The sequence below is a fragment of the Leopardus geoffroyi genome, chromosome B3 (assembly GCF_018350155.1).
Source record: "Leopardus geoffroyi isolate Oge1 chromosome B3, O.geoffroyi_Oge1_pat1.0, whole genome shotgun sequence".
NCBI classification, from domain to species: domain Eukaryota; kingdom Metazoa; phylum Chordata; class Mammalia; order Carnivora; family Felidae; genus Leopardus; species Leopardus geoffroyi.
Genome location: NC_059337.1, coordinates 3,947,675 through 3,968,169, shown reverse-complemented (window position 1 = coordinate 3,968,169; position 20,495 = coordinate 3,947,675). Strand labels below are relative to the sequence as shown.

The following is a 20,495-nucleotide window of genomic DNA, read 5'->3' as shown; positions in this document are numbered from 1 at the left end:
TTTCTTTCTTGAGTACTAGAGGGATTTGAGGTTATCCAGAGTACTAATAACCATCGGCCACAGCTCCGAGTACAGTTTGAGTTCTTGAAACCAGATAGGAAAAAGAGATCTGGTGAGACTTCTAGCATGGTTTTGGATTTCAAAGCTGCCTTCCTTATAATGTTCAACAGACAGGATGTAATTTTTCCCTTTGTAATTGATTCGCCTAAAGGAAAACACAGAACTCCGTGACAGAATTGAGAGTAATGAAATGTCAGTTTTAAGTTTAGAATACTAAAATGGAAGGAAATGATTCTTGGCCCTGAAGATTATTGATATCATAATTCTGAACTCTAATAAAAGCCCTACACTTTGTTTCTAAAACTAATACAGTTATTTTAACACCTTTAAAATTTTCCCAGACCTATTCCGTTTGATTCATTTAACCCAAACAAGATTTCGCTGTGTATGGAAATCTGTACCCCTGGCCTTTGACTTCTTTTAATTAGCACTGTTTATAGTGAAAGGGAATTTTTTTTTTTTATTAGGAAATGTGGGAAATATACTCCCAGCTTGAGGCAACTTGTACCACTTAATAACTTCAATCAGTTGGAAAGATTACTTGTGAAAGTGCTTCCTTTGGTAATGTTAGACAAATTGAGTTATCACAAACCATTCACTGAAAACCTTACTTGGGATTTCTTTCAGTATCTTGTATTTTGACCAAAGAAGCATATTTGAGATAGATAAGGATTTTGAAATACTAAATAGGCTGTGGCTAATTCTGTGTGAAAAACCTAATTCTATGGGTCCCTCAGTGTCTTTCCTCTATTTATGAATTTAGAAATGTGCGCTTTTACAGTCCTCTGGCTTTTAATTTAGAATGAATTAAGGCCAACAGGAGTAAATACTCTTGACATTGGTAGGAGTTCGTGATGTTAGTTTTCAGATTACTACTTCAGAATTCACATATATTCTCTGTATTCTGAATTACCTAAACCAAGATTTCTCCTGGCTCCTAATTACAGAGCCAAATAAACAACTAGATTCAAATAGATTATACCACTGGACTCCACGGTAGACTTGAGCTAGTACTTCCTCCTTTCCAGAAGTCTAGACCTCTACTAGGACCAGCTTTTGAGGAAAATAGGGACAGTGACAGAGATCCTTGAGCCCGTGGACATTCTGGGAGAGAACGGCCCCGGGTCAAGCTGGCCGCATGGGTCTCATCAATAAGGCTACATGGTATCAGGAATGTGCCAGAGATGAAGAGGAATTAGCTTCAGCCCCTGGAACACTGTCGAAGCCACAAGGCGCAGTGATCTGGGGAGCTGGTTATCAGTGCCCTCAGTGCAGAAAAGTGGAAAAGAGATGTGGGTAATACCACCCCAGATCTTTAGATTTACGGGACAGTATGGCAGAAGCAGGTTAGTGATGAGGACGTCTTCCATCAAAACGGCTCACATGTCATCGGACTGCCCCCTCGCAGGACTAAGTGAAGGCACTTCCACGCTATGCATCACGGGGCTGGGCACATTGCAGGTTGTGAGTCCGTGTTGGCTGTGTGCCTCCAGAAGTAGTAGTGGGGTGTGGGGCACCTCTGGGCCGACGTGGGTGCAAGAGGTGTAGCTCGCAGGTCCTTCGCCAATGTCTCCATGGGCTGGCAGGCTAATTCGGTTGGTGTTTTCATTCCTGTCCCTAAGGGCCCACAGAGCCCTGTGTATCGATTACCAGCTAGATTTTCTCCGTGTTTCAGCAGCTTCTCTTGAGACAGCTTCAGGGCTGATGTGATGATGATCTCATGGTTTTTTCCACCACCCGTGCCTTGAGCTCCCTAAGGCCCTCCCGCCTTGCTCTGAATTACATAAATGAAGCTGCTCTCATTGCTAAAGGCCGGAGCTTTTTCATTTGAGTCTGTTTTTCTCATTTTAAAATTTCTTTCATTATATATGTTCAGTGTGTATACAAAATAATAAACGTTATAAAAAAGTGAAACACTACACCTAGGAAGGATCTGCGCTCACCCAGCGGTCATGGCCTGTTGTGTACACTTCTCTTTTATCATGCCCACCCAAATATATATGTTAGATATGTATTTTTCCTTTATTACAGATTATATGTGTGTGTGTGTGTGCGTGCACACACACATACACACACACACACAGACACGTACATTATTCTTTGTTCATGCAATATAGACATCGCTCCAGGTCAGTAACTATAGATTAAAGGCTAATTTTAATAGCATAATACTCTACAGTATGGATTTGCTGTTGATTATACGAGGAGTCTCCTACAGGCAGACACTTAGATTGTTACCCTTTTTTTGCCCATATACTCTGGCGTTTTTATGTGTTCTATGAGGCATTCTCAAAAAGTAGGATTATTAGATTAAAACACCTGTATTTTTAATAAGTGCCATATTTTCTAAAACACTGTAGCAATTCATATTCCCATTAGCAATGGGAGTGTACATGTGTGTGTCTCCCCCCTCCCTTCCTAGGCCTTCAACTTTTTGTCTAGATGGCCGTAGGCTTTTTTGTTTTTGAAGTCAGAGAACATTACTAGGTTGTATCTCCTTGTCAACCATTTGTCCGTATTTCCCCTGGGACACTGCACCTTTTATTCCTTAAATTCATATTTTATTTTTTCAATATTTTCTTCATTTTATCTTGAAATCTTTGTTCTGCTCCATTTTGGGGGGGGGGGGTTCTTTTTCAGGACCGCAGTTATGTCTGTTGACTGCCCCTTCCTGACTTCTAGATCTGACATTTTCCTTTCTTTGCTCACCTCCTTCTATCCTGCCCCCCAAATTCTATGCCGTATTTTCAACCTTTTTTGTGTTTCCAACGTGGCCTTTATTTCCGTGATGCTTTCGTTAAAAAAAAACAACTGATCAGCCACATTTCAAGTGCTCAGTAACCACATGTGCCTAGCAGCCGCCACACTGACAGCACAGCTTTGGAAGAGGGCTAAAGGCTTGGAGTCCCGTTGACATCACTCCCTCCCTTATTCTCCACGGCTCTCCAACCCACCCAGGTATCTCTAGAGAAACATAAGGCTCTGAAACCACGTGAAAGCCACTGTGACAGTAAAGCCACATCGTGGAGAAGCTTCATGTAGAAGTGACCACAGAGTCTATACAAACTGCTGCCAAGTTTGGGGTTCTCCCCCGCTGACTCTAACAGCAAGGGGACTAGATGGATCCTGTGGCACACGCCTAGAAAAGGATTAGAAAATGCTGAAAACCGTATCAGTTGAATTCTGAGGATTGTCTGAGGACAGCCCACGTGGGCAGAAGTAGGTGGTCTTCTCAGAGCCTGGAAAAAGGGAGCATCAGTGTCCAGAGTTGTCCCAGGAGAGGGGCTGAGGAGACAGAATGGGTCTACCGCAGATGGTCAGAGCTCCCTGCTCCGCCCTCCTCCCTCCCCTGGTTCTGATCCCAGGCTCTCCAAGCACTCTTCAGATGCTGACTGGCTTCGTCAAGAGACTTCCCAAAGTGACAGAATGTTCTCGCTGGAGGATCCCACTATACAGTCTGTTTGGCAGGTGTGTTCTTCACTCAAATTAATAAATTGGCATCTTGTTTCGAAATGAATTCCTTGCTGATTTTCCAGCCCAATTCCATTTTCAATCACCAACTAAATGGGATTTCTGAAAGCGGCAGATTTAAGGGAGACACTTAAGACCATGCTGACTCCACTAAAGCACTGAGCCAGACTCCTGAGTACCCAGCCGAGTAGAGGGCAGTTCACACACCCTGGCCTGAACTGAACTCAGGGAATGAGGGGATAAGCCTAAGAAACGTCTCCCAGACCAGACAGAAGAGTGTGGGACGCTGGCGGGCACTACGGAGACTTCCTACTAGCACTGCTCACTTCAGATTAACGAAGCGGCTTTCTGCCGCTGCATTATGGTGCCACCTCTTGGACGTAAACTGCAAATCCAGCTTCTTAAAATTTTTAGGCCCTAGTCACATGCATTTGAAAATTCTGTAGTGGGGGCCCCGCTGGGTTTTTACATTTATATTCTGCACTACAGTTAAGGAACCACCTATGTGTTTGGAACCTGAAACACCACGAGGGTGCCAACCCATCCTCTGGTTCTCCCCCACCCCAACCACCAAGGAGTGGGGGGAAGCCGAGCGGGGGCCCGCTCTTCCGAGTGGCATCTTTTCCTGCCGGTGGGGGGGGGGGGGGCGGGGGGCAGTACGTGGACGTGAGGCCTAGGGCTGCTGCCTTTTTGCCTCCAAGTGGGCACGAGGCCGAAGCGGGCGCTGTCAGCTGCAGTGGGTCCTTTATGATGACACTGAGCTGCTGCCTCTGGATTGCCAGGTATCGGGCCAGTGAATCTTTATCACGTAAGCCGGATGGAGTTGGGTTTCTGCTACTTGTTCTTAAGCCAAGGCCAGGTCCAAGGGAGACACATCTGGAGGCAGTATGACATAACGGCTTAGAAAAGAAGGCCGTGGAGTGGGACCCATGCTCTGCCATTAATACTGACCGTGACCTTCTCCTTGGTTCCTATCCACAGAGTAAGAGTTGACCAGATGACTGTTTCCCAGCCCTTTCACCATCAACAATTTTTATTATGGTTCCTTCTTTGTGGAATTTGTATTTTTAAAGATTCTTGTTTCCCCGTGCATTTTCTCAGGTACTTGGACAAAAGCACACAACTGCTTTGGTTCTGATCGGCAAAGGTAATGAAATTATGTACCTTTACCAAATCACTATAATTTGCATTAGAGATTTAAAAACAAGATCTTTATTACTCGCTTTTGAAGCTTGAATATACATATGATTTCTGACAGGCCTTTACCAATACTGAGAATAGCTGCCAGGTCCTCCTCTCTTAAGGCTCTCTGGAGAGTCTTCAGAAATACCAGATTTGAAGACTGCAGCTAGCATCCAAGGAGGACGAAAAGTCAGTGACTTCCCCGAAATTACAAGTCTTAATTGTTCTTGTTTACTTTTTCACAAAATGCTCCACAGAGTTTTAAAAAGACACAGAAAGCATTTTCGTATTTAGATACACCTTTTAAAATACAAACTAAGAGCACAAAGCAGTGTGACAGGTTTTCTTCTGTCACCTGTGAGCTGGACCTGAAGGCGATCCTCGGAACCCTGAGGTGGCTGCAGAAATAGCACTTTAATTCACAATCACGATGAACTGCATCCAACCAGGAGTCCAGGGATCGGGTTCCAGCTGCCACCCTGCGCCATGAGATCCCGAAGAACTCTCTCAACTTCGGGACATCCGAACCCCCATCACAGAACGAAACGGACTGAGTGAGGTCATCTTAAACAACTTTTCCAGCTCTCTTATTTTGTGATGCCACGAAATCAGAGTAACATACTCCAAGCTGGGGTCAGGGATTTTAGAATCTATATTGAACGTAGAGTACTTTTAAATTCCTATTTCTTGCGTTCTGTTGTTAAACATGTATTTTTTCCATGTTCTTCTGTGCACTGAAATATATTTTCTTACTTAACAGCCTCTCCATTAATAGCAAATAAAAAAGCTTTCCAAGGATGTGTTTTTCTCAAAACTGGCTTTTATTTCTTTTCCACTTGCTGCTTTAATTTCTCCAAGATCTCTTCTGGAGTTGTGGAGGCCAAAAGCTTCACCACTTTCTCACGAGATTTACCACCCTGGACCAAAAGGAGAAAATGGTGTCAGGATAACCCCCGAGACAGCAGACCTCAGAGGCACCCATCATGGCAGTGTCCTCATGGGGCCAGCGTGGTGGCCTGGGGCTGTCCTGACAGCTTAGCCATCGCTTTCTCCCGGTCATTTCTGATTTCAACACAGATTAGCTCAGATTCCACCTTCCTACCAATTTTTGCACTCTAGATCTAGGGATTTTACATTCATGTATCAATTTCTGTAATAATAAGAATTGGCATTACAATTTCAAAATGAATAGAGTCCAGATGTAGAATGCTCTATTTTTAAATAACTTCTTTGTCAAAATTAAAAGTTAAAATTATTTTTTAAATTACCAAAACGAATATTGCAATTTTATATAAACTTTGTGTAAAAATAATTCCAAACAAATTGCTCTTCTCTCTGTTCCACATTTCTGAAAACTCCAAACGAAAAGCAAATGCTATAATACTCGTTTTGAAACATCTTTTAAAGAGGGTAAAATGTGAGCAGGGATTATCTCTAGGGGTAGAAGTTGGACTAGCAGAGGAGTGGGAAGTCCCCTTCAGGCAGATGTCAGGGCACTGGCAGAGAGTCAGGAGTTTCCTGCAACACAAGGAGGATGTATGGAGGGTAGTGGCCTGATGGGAGAATTTTCAGATGCAGCCTATTAACCAAGGACTCTGAATGCCAGCTGGGACCTAGATCTAGAGAGTGTATCACGAGAAAACAAACTGAGCTTTAAGAAACATAAACATGGTTGGGTCTTACTCCTGCCAAGTCTATTTCGGTAAGTCTAGAGATGTCCAGGAACCTGTGTTTTAGAAATCAATGCCAGGTGATTTTGATATCTACCCCTAGAGCAGACCCGTCGTGTGAATAACTTCATCTGGCCTCTCTTGCTAATCAGCTTTTCCGGGGAGCAAGGATAACGTGGGGAGACCAGAAATACCTGACAGACTTGCTAATGGAGACGATAAGCAACAGGAACCCTTTCAGATTTTTAGAAGGATGACAAAAGAAGAGACAAAACCAATCTGCCAGCAGATACAGGAAAACATGTGGAAAGAGGAAAATGCTCGAGATGGTGGCAACTAAGGACTAGACATACAGAGCGTGGTCACTCTGAGTAAGGGCTGAGGCAGCAGGAATGGAGGAAACTAAACAGAATTCACATATTTTCGTGATGAAATGAATGAGAGTTTTTTCAATGATTTGGAAAAGAAAAATCAGCATTAACATAATAATATCTGACATGTAATAATCAAACTGTTTTGAGAGAGAGACCTACCTTCTCCAAAACCACATCGCTCTTGCGGAGTTCTAAGACCTTGGAAAGATAGCGACAGAGCTCGGCATTAGCCTCTCCTTCCGACGGAGGCGCAGCAATGGCCACACTCACAGCTTCAGGTGTCAAGTCTGGAATGAGATCAGTGTGGACTTGACCCTTAAGGAGTTGTTTTTCTTCAAGAGGTGAAGCTATTTTGTAAAAGAGTTTGCATTCACCTGGCACATAGTAGGTTTCCAATGAATAACTATTGCACGAAGAAATGAACGAGCAAACTACTCAAGCTTTAGGGAACACAAACATGATAAATAAGCCCTCACCACTTCGGGAAAGAAATCCACAGAAAGTCTACATCTACCCCCATCCTGCTGATCAAGAGAAGCTCAGAACCCCGGGCAGTGTCCTGGATGTAGGCTACTGGAAACTGCGTGGGGTGGCAGGACGAACCCCAAGGCAAGGTCAGGCTGGGTCAGCAGTGTCACAAAGGAAGCGGGACGGAGGCAGCTCACTGCACTGGACAAGGTTGTTCGGGGCTCAGGAAAGGAGAGGACTGGCCTGGTTCAGCTCACGTGAAATGCCTGTTTCATGTCTTTAAGGTGCAACATTTAAACATTTACACAGCACTTGCGCACGGTAACTTGAGGGCACACGTGTTTTAGGGACTTCACAGATATTAACTTGTTTAATCCTCATAAGAACCTCACGAAGAAGATATTCATACCATTATTATCTCCAGTTTACAAACGAGGAAACCGAAATCAAGATGTGCCCAAGGTCACCCGGTGATAAAGTGATGCTGTAACTCAAAGCCGTTTGGCTACATGCTTTGAACTCCAGGGCCAGTCTGCACAGTGGCCGTGACCCCCATCAGCACAGCCTCTATAAAGAGCGGCCCGCCTGCAGCCCTCCACTGTCCTTCCGAGAGCGGAGTTCTCACAGTAGTTCTCAAGTGGGCTGAACCTGGTCCCCCACGTAGGGATTCTCAGGCGTTTTCACATGCTTACGCCTTGCCTGTGTCAACCACACGGCCACAGAATCTCGTACAACAGCCCGCCTCCTGGCCTGTCACCAATTCTAATTCCACCGTGCGCTGCGTTAGTACCTTTCAAATCCAGACACGTCTCACAACGGACGGAAAATCAAGTGTTCGTACGGATTTTGTCTTGCTGGTACACAAAATACCTGTGTACCTTCTAGCTGATGGCATCTCAGACGCGATGAAACATGGTATGCTGACACGAGACAGGGTCCACAACAACTACTCAGAAAAGGCAGACCCTGGTGGGTGCGGCCCATGCACAGCCAGACTAACACGGCCACTAGCACAAACCACGGCCTAGCACCCCAATTCTGAGGTCTTGTTTTCAAAGTGTAAAAACAAAACAAAACAAAACAAAAAAACAAAAAAGAAGGAGCTTTAGAGGTAAAAAAGACCTTCAAAATAATTCAGATCAACAGTTTTCAGACTTCTCATTCGGAATACAGCCCTTCCCCGCCTCCCCGGCTCTGCACCCACAGAAGTTCCCCTGGGCTCCCAGCATTTAAAATAAATGTAAACAGAGCTGCCTGCTGGCCTCCCCTTGTCCACCTAAAACACCCCTGAGGCACCTTTTGGGCTCCAGGGAATAGCCTGAAAGCTTCCTAGTCCAGTATCTCCTCCCATAGATGAAAAGAACTGGGCCCAGAAAAGTTCTTTATTGTTTTAAAACAAGTCCACACAGGAGCTGATGATCAGGACTCTCAGACACCAGGTTTTCTCTTCCTCCTTGGGCCAATGGTCATTCAACTCGACCAAAATGTCTCTTCTTTCTTTCTCTGGCTAATGTCTCCAGTTTTGAAATAGGACAAACGCAGTAATTCTAGGCTGCACGTGTTTCCGCGTGTGTCCTTTTCAAAACACCGTATTTAAAAAAAAAGAAAATACACAACAGTTCATCTCACTTGGCATGCTGTAAATATCATATATTCACTTTTGACACTGGATTTACTTACACTTTTACATTAGAATCTAGAATCTTAAAACGGAGAAGCCTCCAATCACGAAAATGAAAACCCTGACTGTACAGACCAACTTTCCGCTAACCAAGGCAAAGGGAGGATGGAGGAGAACCCCCCCCCCCCAGCCCCAGCCCCTTCGTGACCCCCACCCCCGGGGCCAGATGTACCTGTTACAGCGTTTTGTTTGGAACCAGGTTTGGCATGGATGGCTACGGTGACACAACCTTTAGGATCAACTGCCACAGGACCTAAGGGAGGAAGTGGTGTCTCTGGCTCCTTGGTCTGGCTTTTACCCTAAAACGACAACGACCACACTACAACTTTACAAGCTATAAAATATGTTTCCGCACATCTGATCCTTCCTCTACTCCCTTTCACCCTTAACCAAGACGAATGAGTCGTGTCCAGGGATTTCTGGCCACCCGGAAAGGTTTTCCAAGCATTCCAAATCAATTCTTCCACGAAGCCCTCCAATCAACCCAACGGAGTGTTTTGTTGCTGCCTTGGGGGGCCGGGACTCTGGCTTCCACACCTGAGTGCTGGTTCCTACCGTCTGCGCTGTATCCCCCGTTCTCCAGGCGCAGACACCACTTACTACTCATCTCTGCATCCCCTGCAGCCCGAGGTGAGGACCGTCCGCGACCAACTAGGCCGGAAGTGTGTGTGTGTATTGGGGAGAGAGGAAGGGACGACGAAGGTAGCTCTCTAGCACAGCCTCCCATGCCTGGACCGGGGCAGCAGGTGCGCAGCCGGCTGCCCGCCAGGAGCGCAGCCCCCGCCGCCCGGGACCCAGAGCTGAGGGCGGTCGGGCCGGGGGCGCCGCCGCGAGCCTCCCACGCCGGGTGGCGCAGGCCGGGCGGGGACCGCGGGGGCGCCTAGCCTGCGTGAGGGGCGGGCCCCCTGGGAGCGCGGGAACCCGGCCTCAGAGCCGGCAGACGGGTCTCGGGGAGCCGCGAGCTGCCGGCGGCCCTCGCCCACCCGCGGGGCCCGCCTCTCTCCCACGCGCCGCCCACCCTCCCCTGCCACGGGGCTTGCCACTGGCCTTGTTCGTCGCACCAGCTTTCTTGGGCATCTCCGCACTTAAAGGGAGCCGGCCGGAGTCTCCAGCCCCGCGTCCCGACCCGAGCCGCCTCAGCCCGCGGCCCAGCCGCAGCATCCCCGCGGGGAAGCCGGGCGGAGGCGGAGCGGCGCCGGAAGAGCGCTCCGCGCCTGCGCGCGCGGCCGGCGGGAGCGACCCCACAGGCCCGCGCCTCTGCTCCGGCCCGAGGGCGACCCCTCCCGGCCGGCGGGAGCACGACCCCTCATCCTGGAAAGTGGCCCTGGAGACGGAGACCAGGATCCCGCCCCCCTCCGGCTCCGCACACGTAGCAGGTAGGTAGGCTGTGTTACCTCTGCTCTTCTCTTTCCTAAGAATAAAGGATCGCAGTGAGGCAAGGAGTGCACCGGGGCAGGTTTCTTGTGGCTCCCGCTGCCACCACCATGCGGACGCTGCTTCCCATGGCCCACAAGTGGACGTGGAGCCTCGTGCGGCCTCAGCCCTGGGGTGTATCCCACGTGCCGATGGAGCACCTGCCTTGTGCCGGGCGCTGAGGATTCCACCGTGTCAGAGGCGAGGAAATCACATTCTGGTGTGGGATGTGCGAGACTGGAGAAGTGGGCAGAGGCAGGGCTGGCGCAGGCCAACCCGTGGTGTTTGGGAAAGACCGCGGGCTGCAGCGTGGCCCGTGGACGAGGCGCGGGACCTGCCGCGGACATGCCAGACGGCAGTGGGACAGCGAGCTCACGGCGGGTCAGGGCACGGATATTCGGGAGGGAGAGACCTGGCTTTTCATCCTGCCTCCCCCCTTACCGACCTTGTTAAACGTGACATTTCCCCGCCTGTGAAGTGGGTGTTAGTACTTACCGCAGCCTGACGCGAGACACAAGTGAGAACGTGTGGCAGGGACTCAGCGCAGAGCCTGGCACACGGGAATCACTCTGGTAGCTGCTAGTGGTACTACCCAGCGGGGACTCAGTCCTCACACGACAAGTCTTCCTTCTCCCCCTCCCGAGATTAGAACAGGTGAGAAAACCCTGAGGCCAGTAAAAAAGGTCCAAGAAGCACAGAGGCAACAGCGGTCATTGCTGCGGTTCCGACGCATTGCTTTAAGGCAGCAGCAAGGCGCTCATATTTTGTGCTGCAATAAATACCTCCATTCCTTACAAATAACGTTAAAACCTCAATTAACTAGAAACCTTGTTCCAGAACGCGGTTACACTCAACTTTCGGAAGAAAAAGACAAATGACCAAAAAATAAATACAAGGATAATATTTATTTTTTAAAAATTCCAGGGGATGTCCCAGATCCGTAAACAGTTCCGGTTCTTGTACGTTCTGTAGCACCTTCAGTTACAATCCTTGTTCAGTGCAACGTACCTGAAAAGCCCTTGAAATGCCTCTAATGTCAAAAACCATGAACTTACTTACCTATTCCACACTTTAAGGTGGAAGTACTTTCCATAATGTTTACTACAGCTGGTTAATCTGTGCCTGCTAGTTAATCTGTAATTAACCAGAACGACACATTCCATAGATATTCCAGTTAACTGAGGTTTATGTCCATATGATCATGTTACCAGAGAAAAATTTCCCTTCTTCAGCGATTTTGAGACCTCTGCCACCGACACACATCACTACCTCCTTGAAAATATAAAATGAAGTACTATTTTAGGTGAAATTTTTTGTCCTAATTACTATTATTTAGAAAAAATTCTTTTTAAGCTGTTACTTAAAGAATTGTGATTTTTTAACCATCTTCCCAAACTATGTGATAGATCTTAATTACACATAGGGTGTTTTTTTTTTTTTTTTACAAGATAATCGTTTTCAAGGGAAAAAGATGTTATTTATATAAAAATTCTGCTTTATAAAAAAGTATATAAATGTTATTCTGCCAGGTATACTTCCTATCCCCTCCCAAAACGGCTACAACCTGTGACACGAAGGAGGTATAAACATGAAACATATCTTACTTCCTGGGTAGAACTGTGTCGGTGACAGAAAGTACACTTTTCAGCAGGAGTGATGCTGTTGGAGATCTTTAAAATTTCAAAGTAGTTGTCAGAAAGGTTAGTATTTTATTCAGTTTCCTGTTGTGTTAGATTATCGCCACAATGTGGAACTGATGCCCGTGTAGCCAGTCACCATCTCAGTCTCGGGCATCCTCAGGACCATCCCCCGGACAGCTACCAACAAGTGCAGTGGTGCACCTTAGTGATAAAGAATCCAGTCCTAGACTATACCTTTAGATCCTCTGTTTATATCACATTATTGTGAATTTGTACCAACTCCCATTTATAGTTTAAAGCTGTACTATGTAACACATGACTATACTATTATAAAATATCCTTTTTTGTAAATGCATTGAAAATGTTCTTGGGCATTTATTAGGCCTGCTTCTAGAAATATTATGAATGCTAACAACCAGATACTTCAAAACTCCAAATATAAGGTCAGTTTTCTTAATTTTCTGAAATCAGTTATTTGAATTAATAGGAATTCTGTAGGAATACTGACCCGTCTCATCTCATGTAATCTTCAAAATAGATAAGCCTAGAAGTCCATCTCATCTAACCCTCACAACAGTTAAAACGACGACACAACCATCTGTCTAAAACAAGAATCTTTCAATTATAAAACTGTGGAAAGACCATGAGTCAGCTCATCTATGAAATTATACAAGATAAAGCTGAAACAGCTTTTTTAAGGTTACACCCAGTTCTCTTTTTCCCTAAGGTTATAAGAAAAAGGAAAATCTGCTTTTAAACCATGCAGAGATTTAAATCAATATTGTTCATCTCCTCTAAGAAACCAAAATGTTTCTTATCTCACAATTATAAATATTCATGACATTCAGACTATTTTTTGTGGCCAGTTTTATAGGCCTTTGAGACTAGACTGTATGGTAGTCTTCAGCCAAGATGTATCAGAATGCTGGATTATGTATAAAATATGATTTCTGGTATCTGTCCATCTTCTATCGAAGTGCCGTTATTATTGCCCGGGGAACTAAAAAAGAAAAAAGCAGTCTTGCCAGCAGCAGGTGCCTCATGCACGACTTTCTTCAATCCTTTTGTGCCATAGTGGGAATCTGGGCCCTAAATGAGAACAAAAGGTTCGTTAGTAATTTTCATTTAACAAGCACTCAATTTAATGTGGTGTTTTAATTAGGTTCATGATCTATTGTATTTCATTACTGTTCTTGTATGAAATTTTATGCTATGTCACTTCATGAAAAATGGAGTTTTTGCTACAAAACTAGTTAATGATTAAAAATAATGTAGAACTCCGCTTTTAGAGAACAGGGAAATGGTTTTAAGAAAATAATTATTTTATCTTCTGTCAAACATTCAATCTCCTACTCAAGCAAAGGGCTACTGCTTATAAAGAACCATGTCAGAGCAGAGCTTCTTTTCTCCAAGCAGTGGAATATTTCAGCTCCCAGCTTCCTTCTTTCCCTTCTTCCTGAAGGCTTTATTGTCTGTGACTCTCCGTTTCTATGGAGAACACACTCTCTGTAACATGGGAGAGGAAACCCACCAGTTCACCGTCGAGAACATTCCGGAAGGCTCTTACTTTGAGTGTGGCGCATGCTGTGTAGCACACATTGGGCAGGATCTCTATAGGTTCTTTGAACATGACCCTGAATGTGTTAGCAGTCCCATCACAACTGAATCCGGTATCATTCTGTCCCAGGGTTTGTTTTTTTTCATATTCAATGATCTGTAATTTTTCAAAGACAAGTTACACTTAAGCGAAATCAACTGAAGCAAAGTTTCACAGAAAAGCCCACGGAGCCCTTAGGAACAGTAGAATGTAAGTCTTGTCTACTTCTCTCTAACCACCAGAGATGGCTGGAACACGTGGTCGGGGTGGGGGGCGGGGTGGAATGCCAGCTAACCGCGACTCGGCTGCAGGACACAGGGGCTTGCCCAGGAGACACCAACCCGGGGAACCGGTTTTTAGAACACCTGGGTTTTAGATACCTGAGGAAAACAGGCCTCTCCTCCTTGCTAGCCTGTGTCTTGCTGCTAGGAAATTCCCATAGCATTTCCTATGTCTAAATGTTACTTACTGAAATTAAAATGACCTGAAATGCAGTATTCAGGTATGTAGATATTAAAAATGTGAAAACCCCATTTTTTCAATTTAGTTCCATAATCTGTGCCAGACACTGAGGGTCACGCCCTCAAGGAGCTTCCAGTCACTAGACACGTGTCCAGCGACAGTGCAGTGCAGAACTGGCAGGAAAAGAGCAATGCAGAAGATGAGAATTTTATTTTGCCAGGAAGGAGTGAGAGTTGGAAGAGCTCCAGCCAGGGCCTACCGGGTTACAAAGGTACAAAGGTACAAAGGTCCATGAGAGGGAACATCACGTGCAGAGGCAGAGGCTCACAGACCTGTCTGTTCACATACATTAGATAAAAACAGTAACAGTAAAATAGGCCAAAACAATCAATGCTGTGCCAGGTCCGGGCAGAGATCACCTCCGCAGGGACAGTGACTGGAGAAGACCACAAGGGGGCTCCCGGGGCGCTCTACCGGCCTGTTCCTTGATCGGCTGCTGGCTACACAACGCACTCCACTTGTGAGAAGCGAGCCTTACGCACCATGTACAAATATGTGCACTTTTCTACATGTATATCACAGTTCAATAAAAAAACTTAAATAAAAAAATACAGCACAATGGTGTCCTGGGATAAAGTAGGGAGACCCAGGATTTGGCTGTGGAAATCTAATCCATGGCAAACCGCTACACTTCTGAGCTGCAGTTTTATTGTTTACTTTGGGGGAAACCTTGCTTTGCCTTCTTCCTCAGGATATTGTAAAAATCAAATTAGAAAATTTCAGCAATGGGGCGCCTGGGGGGCTTAGTCGGTTAAGTGTCCAACTCTTGGCTGTGGCTCGGGTCATGATCTCACGATTTTGAGTTCGAGCTCCGCGCCAGGCGCTTATGGTACGGAGCCTGCCTGGGATTTTCTCTCTCTCCCCCTGAGCTGTCAGCACAGAGCCTGATGCGGGGCTTCAACTCAGGAACTGTGAGATCATGACCTAAGCCGAAGTCGGACACTTAACCGACTGAGCCACCCAGGCACCCCGCTAATGATGAAATTTGCACACAAAGTTCACCAAGGTTTTTGCTGTTAAAAATAATATGTTAGGGGCGCCTGGGTGGCTCAGTCAGTTGAGCGTCCGACTTCAGCTCAGGTCATGATCTCACAGTCTGTGAGTTCGAGCCCCGTGTCAGGCTCTGCACTGACAGCTCAGAGCCTGGAGCCTGCTTCAGATTCTGTGTCTCCCTCTCTCTCTGCCCCTTCCCCGTTCATGCTCTCTGTCTCAAAAATAAATAAAATCATTAAAATAAATAAAATATTAACGTTTTAGAGAAGGCAGTGTTTTTCTACCGATAAAAGTTTGAAATAGTGTTTACTTCCTTTTCTATTCTTTGTGTTTTACTATAGAAGCACAGTATTGTGTATGTACAGCTTGTAAACACAAGTCCAGCACAGACATGTTTCAAAAACAATTTTACTAACTGGGGTGGACTGTCAAAATAGTGGGAGAATACTGGTCTACTGAAGGGAATGAGAGAGGTATTTAACGTTCTTCCCGATTAAGAGCTGAGGTGGAACAGATCTAAAGACTAAGGCAGGGTATAGTCAGACAACTGGAAATCAGAAGGTGTTCACAGTAGTTTTGAAAAATTAGACAGCTTCAAGCCCTAGAGTTCAAAGTGCCAGGAAAAACAGCCTGCAGATGTTTTTAGACAGTCAATGCGCAGCAGAAGGGAGTGACAGAAGGGGTTTCCTGGAGAAGGGAGGCTCCTTGTGTGCTAATGCTTCTGTGAAGGACCCCAGGAGTCCCGATTCTCTGAAACTGCTTTTCATCGGTTGTGAAGACAGAACTCTCTAGGCCTTCTGATGCCTTTGATAACTATACTGAAATTTGACTTTGTCAAAATGAGATCTTACTATAAAATTACCTTTGTTGTATTTCGAGACGATAAACAGTGAGGAAGAACTGTACCTGTATATTCACTTGATAATCCGTGGGTCCGTGGATAGATCCATACAAACCAAATCCGACTATAGAGATTCTTCTATTAACTGTGAACCTGAGAGAATGAAGCCAAATATAAAATAATATACATAATTCATTAAGTATTCATAGTCTGAAGGCCTATAAAATTTTTAAGTGCTACCTGGAATAAATTTTGCTCATAAAAAGGAAAACTGTCATAAATTTGATATCCTTGGAAGTGTCATCTGCTTACCAAAAAACTCTTTCTAGAAAAAAATTTAACTTAATGGGAACTTAAGTAGAAGTTGTTTTCTGTACTGTACATTTTTGAGAGTCAAAGGAAATTATTTAACCTAAATGCCCACTTTTGTTGTAATGACCATCTTAATGATGTCTTAGTCCAAATGTCTGCACATCTTCATGATACAAGGGCCCAGAGCCCAGCAAGTCCAATCTGTAACAATTTACCAGTTCTATGAATACTTACTAGGGGCCTGTCAGTTAAATACTGGGCACCACACTGCGCTTAGAGCCCAAAGGAGGACATGAATAATAAAAAAGTAAACAAAGGGATCAGTCAACAACCGTAGGCTGGGGTAAGAGTTGTGAGGGGAGCTGCTGTAACAGAACACTGGTGGTGCAGGGCTGGGGCCAAGCCCTAACTTACACAGATGGATCAGAATGAGGGTTCATACTAGAACAATCAGCAGGAACAGTTTGGTCATAGGAGGTAAGAAACAGACCCATCTTGCTCCACTTTACCAATGTAGGAAAACTGACCGAGAGTACAAACAGCATGCGAGACGTAATCAGAGATAATCCGTCACATCGAGCAGTCACCCTCCACATGTTCAGCAGCAACTTCGATGATCAATATTGTTACCGCCACGCCGAGTACTTCCTGTGCCGGGCGCTGCCCGGCCATCTTTTCACATGAATTATTTCCTTGAATCATTGTAATGGCTGGATAGACTAACACAGTGTTGTTCGTACCCCTGGTGTTTACAGTGGAGGCAACTGAGGTTCAGAGAAATTAACTTGCCTGGGGCAAGAAGTGTGGCGGGCCAAAGGGCCCGCACTCCCCCACCGCTACGCTAACACTCCCAGCACAGGGCGAAGACCACCTTAACGTTTTTTAAATAGGTCATTCGTAATATAGTTTTTCCTTATTTTAAAAAAGCAATATATTCTCTGTGGGGGGGAAAAAGGGTAGAAACGCAGCGAATCAAATAAGGAACATTTTAAAGCATCTCCAAGTCCCATGTAGCTTTTGGTGCTTTCTCTTTCTAGACTCAGTTCTATCTTTTAGCAATGGGAAAATAGACTTCTTTTCTATGAACATGTTCTTTACAAATCATCTCAGTTGTATATATGTGTATAAATACTTCTTTTTCATTTAAAAAGGTAAAAGATTCCTACTGCTCCACTAGGTGTGATTTCTCATTATTGGATAATCCAGGTTATTTGCAGTTTTTACTATGTGACAGTGCCATGAGGAACAATCTTGCAGCTAAATCACTTTGCGGAGCCTTAATTATGTCCTGAGAATAAATTCTTAGAATTGCTGAGGAAAATGAAAGGCGTGTTCTTAAGGCTTTAGATAAACGTTATCAAACTGCTTTCCGGTGGAAGTGTTCACCCCACAGGGAACGAAGATCGTTTCTAGCTGATGCTGAGCAACCGTGAGTATTTCTATGTCTCTGTGCCACTGACAAACTGATGACTGACAAATTCTATTCTTTTTTCTTGGATTATTAATGAGTTAAAACATTTGCTCGAATATTTACCGTCTACTGGATTTTCTCCTTAATAAAATACTCATGTTCTTTCCCCATTTTTCTCTGCTGCTGAGTGTCTCTTTCATGTGGATCTGAAAGACCACGTTATATAGCTATGCTCTGTCAGTAACTATCCATTATGGCAAGCGTCCTGTTTGTCATTTACTTATTGACTTCATGGTGGCTGTGGACACAAAAACTTTGGATCACCTGTAGTCGTATTATGACCCCTGCCAAGTGGAGAGAGGCCTATCTCCTCTGCATCACAGTCACGTGTTCTTTTTTTTTTAATATTAAATAAATGGATAAAATATTGGCAGATGATATCAGCAGGGAATCAAACTGTATTTTCCCAGTGGTTGATCCTTTCCTCATCTTCTAAGTTTCTCCCCTCATATTCTATGCTCATTTAGGTCAGTCTGCTTCCTGGACTCTGTAGAGTGTCCTATACGGCACGAACTTACTTTAACTTTACAGTAGTCTTACATTTGATCCATACTGCTGTTTTAAAAAGAGAAAATTTACTCTTCCAGCTTAATTTTAGAGTAACTGGGCCAAGCCAATGCTCCCTGCCAAGAGCACGTCACTCCTGCAGGGAGCTGCAGTCCACGCACTTAGCTTGGCAAGACAATGGCTACAGGCAAGGTTCTCCGGTTCTCCGGTTCTCCATGAAGGTGCTGTTCTGTCTGCTTCCTACGGAATCTATTCCTGCTCCTTTATGTTGTCACCATTGTAAGTGAGATCTTTTTTTTTTACTTAATATTGTAACTGAAAATCTAAACATGTTTAAATTGTATCTTTTTGCTGTGGCAAAATATGTAACAAAACGTAACATCTTAACCATTTTTAAGTGTGCAATTTAGTGGCACTGAGAACATTCACATCGCTATACAACCCTCACCACCATCCATCCGTCTGTGTAACTGAATTCTCAGGACATACAGGACCATCACTGGGATTTGTATATACATTTCACAAATGGCCACTATTCTCTTTTATTGGTTCTAATAGATTTTTACTGATCCTGAGGTCATCGGGATGGATCAACTGTTCTCAAAAAGAGTTCCAGCCCCACGGAGACCATGCTCTGTTTCCCACAAAGGCTCAGGGGTTCCAGTGGCAGCAAGATTTACTGCAATGATCAGGACGGTCTCTGAAAACAAAGAATCCCAGCCAATTTTCAAGTGTCCTGTCAGAATTCATGTAGGTGAAAAACTTGTTTATAACTACAAGCGCTCAACCTAAGTCCACTTTATTGACAAACTACAGATTTCGGCATTGTTATAAAGCAAGATTACTCCTGCAGACAGTGTGTGTCTTCCGTCTGAGCACAGGAAGGAATTAAGGGATTACACTCAACCCCCAGTTCTCCTTGCAGAGCAAGGGTCCCCGAGTCTTCAGCATCGCACAGTGTTTCAGCACAAACCAATAATTTTTATGGCAATTTTAATATTCAGTGACTTTTACAAGATGTTACTACCATATAAGTAGAGGAAATATTATACAGTCAATTCTCACTATTTGTAGTAATTATATTCTATAAAGTTGCCACAGATACTAAACCATTGCTCCTACGAGGCGGGAACATGTGTACACACGTACCCACACACCCCCCTCTCACATGGGTTGTAACCTTAAATCCCCCAAACAACTCATCCTCGGAGGTTCCATCTTATTTTACAAAAGAGAAAACAGGAGTTCAGAAGTGTTGAGTGACTCGCCTGAGGCCACCCCCAACAGGTGCAGGGTTAGGGGTCAGCTGCCCAAATGGCCCCGGGGCCAGTGTCTGGCTCTACACTGCGCTGCCCCTGCTGTCTCCGTTTCCTCAGGAGCGGGTCACCTGTGCGACCTCAAATAGGAACATACCTCCGGGCAACTCAGGTCTGTGATAAGGAAGCGCTGCAATGCAAGTATTGATTTGGGAGTACAGAGAAGCTTTAGTGAGCAGGCGAGCTGCAAATCTGGAAACTAAACAAACAGGATTGACCGTACTGTTTCATTTGAAAGCTTTAAAAAAAATGACATGATTGGCAGCAACGCTGCTCACGCTTTTTGACACGTTAACATAACACACGTGCCCCGGCAGCCTGTGTGGCACGCACACGGGTGCTTCCGGCTGCCTCCTGGTGTCCTGCTCAAGCATCTACGTACTGAAGGACGGGTTTTATTTCATCTCCGTTACGTTTACTGCTCCGTTACATTAGAGCTAGGTCATTATGTTGACCAAAAACAATGCGTGAGGTATACAGTCTATGAATTTCACCGGGTTACTAAACAGGGAGCACAAAATGTTTTATTATAAAAAAGGGAAAAGTGGTACTAATGTAGATAATGTCATCTGCAAATTCTGAAAAAGACTTCTTCCCTTCCAATATTCAGGGTTCTAATTTCTTTATCCTTCATGACGACGTCACCCAGAATTCTAAGAATGCTGCTGAAGTACAACGGTGCCGGCCAGCATCCCTATCCTGAGGTTTCAACAGTGAATCGCGTTCAAGATCTTCTAGACCTAGTCTGTTAGTAGTTACATCTGGAATGAAGGTGAAATTTCATCAAGTCTTTCCGATATCTACTAATACATTTTTTCAATCTTCAAATAAACCCTGTTTGCTCAGTTATTATTTTTCTGAGGTATTGCTAGATTTAAGACACTGATACCTTACGTAGAAGTTGTTCTTCTCTATAAATGAGATTGATCTAGAAACTTCCTTGTTTTATCAAACTCCTGTATAAGGGTTATGCTTCT

The 20,495-nt window shown here is 44.8% G+C and overlaps 2 protein-coding genes and 1 long non-coding RNA gene across 5 annotated transcripts in view; 1 reads left to right on the top strand and 2 right to left on the bottom strand.

Moving 5' to 3' along the window:
• Window positions 1-10,110, bottom strand: CB3H15orf40 (chromosome B3 C15orf40 homolog). 3 transcript variants are annotated; one of them, XM_045448605.1, is made up of 4 exons: window positions 9,954-10,108; window positions 9,079-9,205; window positions 6,917-7,044; window positions 1-205 (listed from the first exon to the last, which is right to left on the bottom strand). In XM_045448605.1, exons 1-4 carry the CDS (start codon window positions 10,065-10,067, stop codon window positions 164-166), a joined length of 411 nt encoding a protein of 136 aa, XP_045304561.1. In that variant the 5' UTR covers window positions 10,068-10,108; the 3' UTR covers window positions 1-163. The 3 variants fall into 3 exon arrangements, with proteins under 3 accessions (XP_045304561.1, XP_045304562.1, XP_045304560.1); XM_045448606.1 differs by lacking the exon at window positions 1-205 and adding an exon at window positions 2,522-3,633; XM_045448604.1 differs by lacking the exon at window positions 1-205 and adding an exon at window positions 4,724-5,630 and having other exon boundaries at window positions 9,954-10,110.
• Window positions 4,133-20,317, top strand: LOC123582434. Its single transcript, XR_006704376.1, has 4 exons — window positions 4,133-4,143; window positions 18,133-18,481; window positions 18,761-18,952; window positions 20,129-20,317. It is a non-coding gene; the product is annotated as an uncharacterized LOC123582434 (long non-coding RNA).
• The window catches only part of BTBD1 (BTB domain containing 1), a 42,102-nt gene continuing 32,812 nt past the window's right edge, over window positions 11,206-20,495 (bottom strand). The window contains exons 6-8 of the mRNA XM_045448602.1: window positions 15,978-16,065; window positions 13,527-13,673; window positions 11,206-13,048 (exon numbers count right to left, since the gene is read on the bottom strand). Of these exons, the coding sequence (XP_045304558.1) occupies window positions 12,890-13,048; window positions 13,527-13,673; window positions 15,978-16,065 (394 nt within the window). The 3' untranslated portion in view covers window positions 11,206-12,889. The remainder of the gene's footprint in view (window positions 13,049-13,526; window positions 13,674-15,977; window positions 16,066-20,495) is intronic.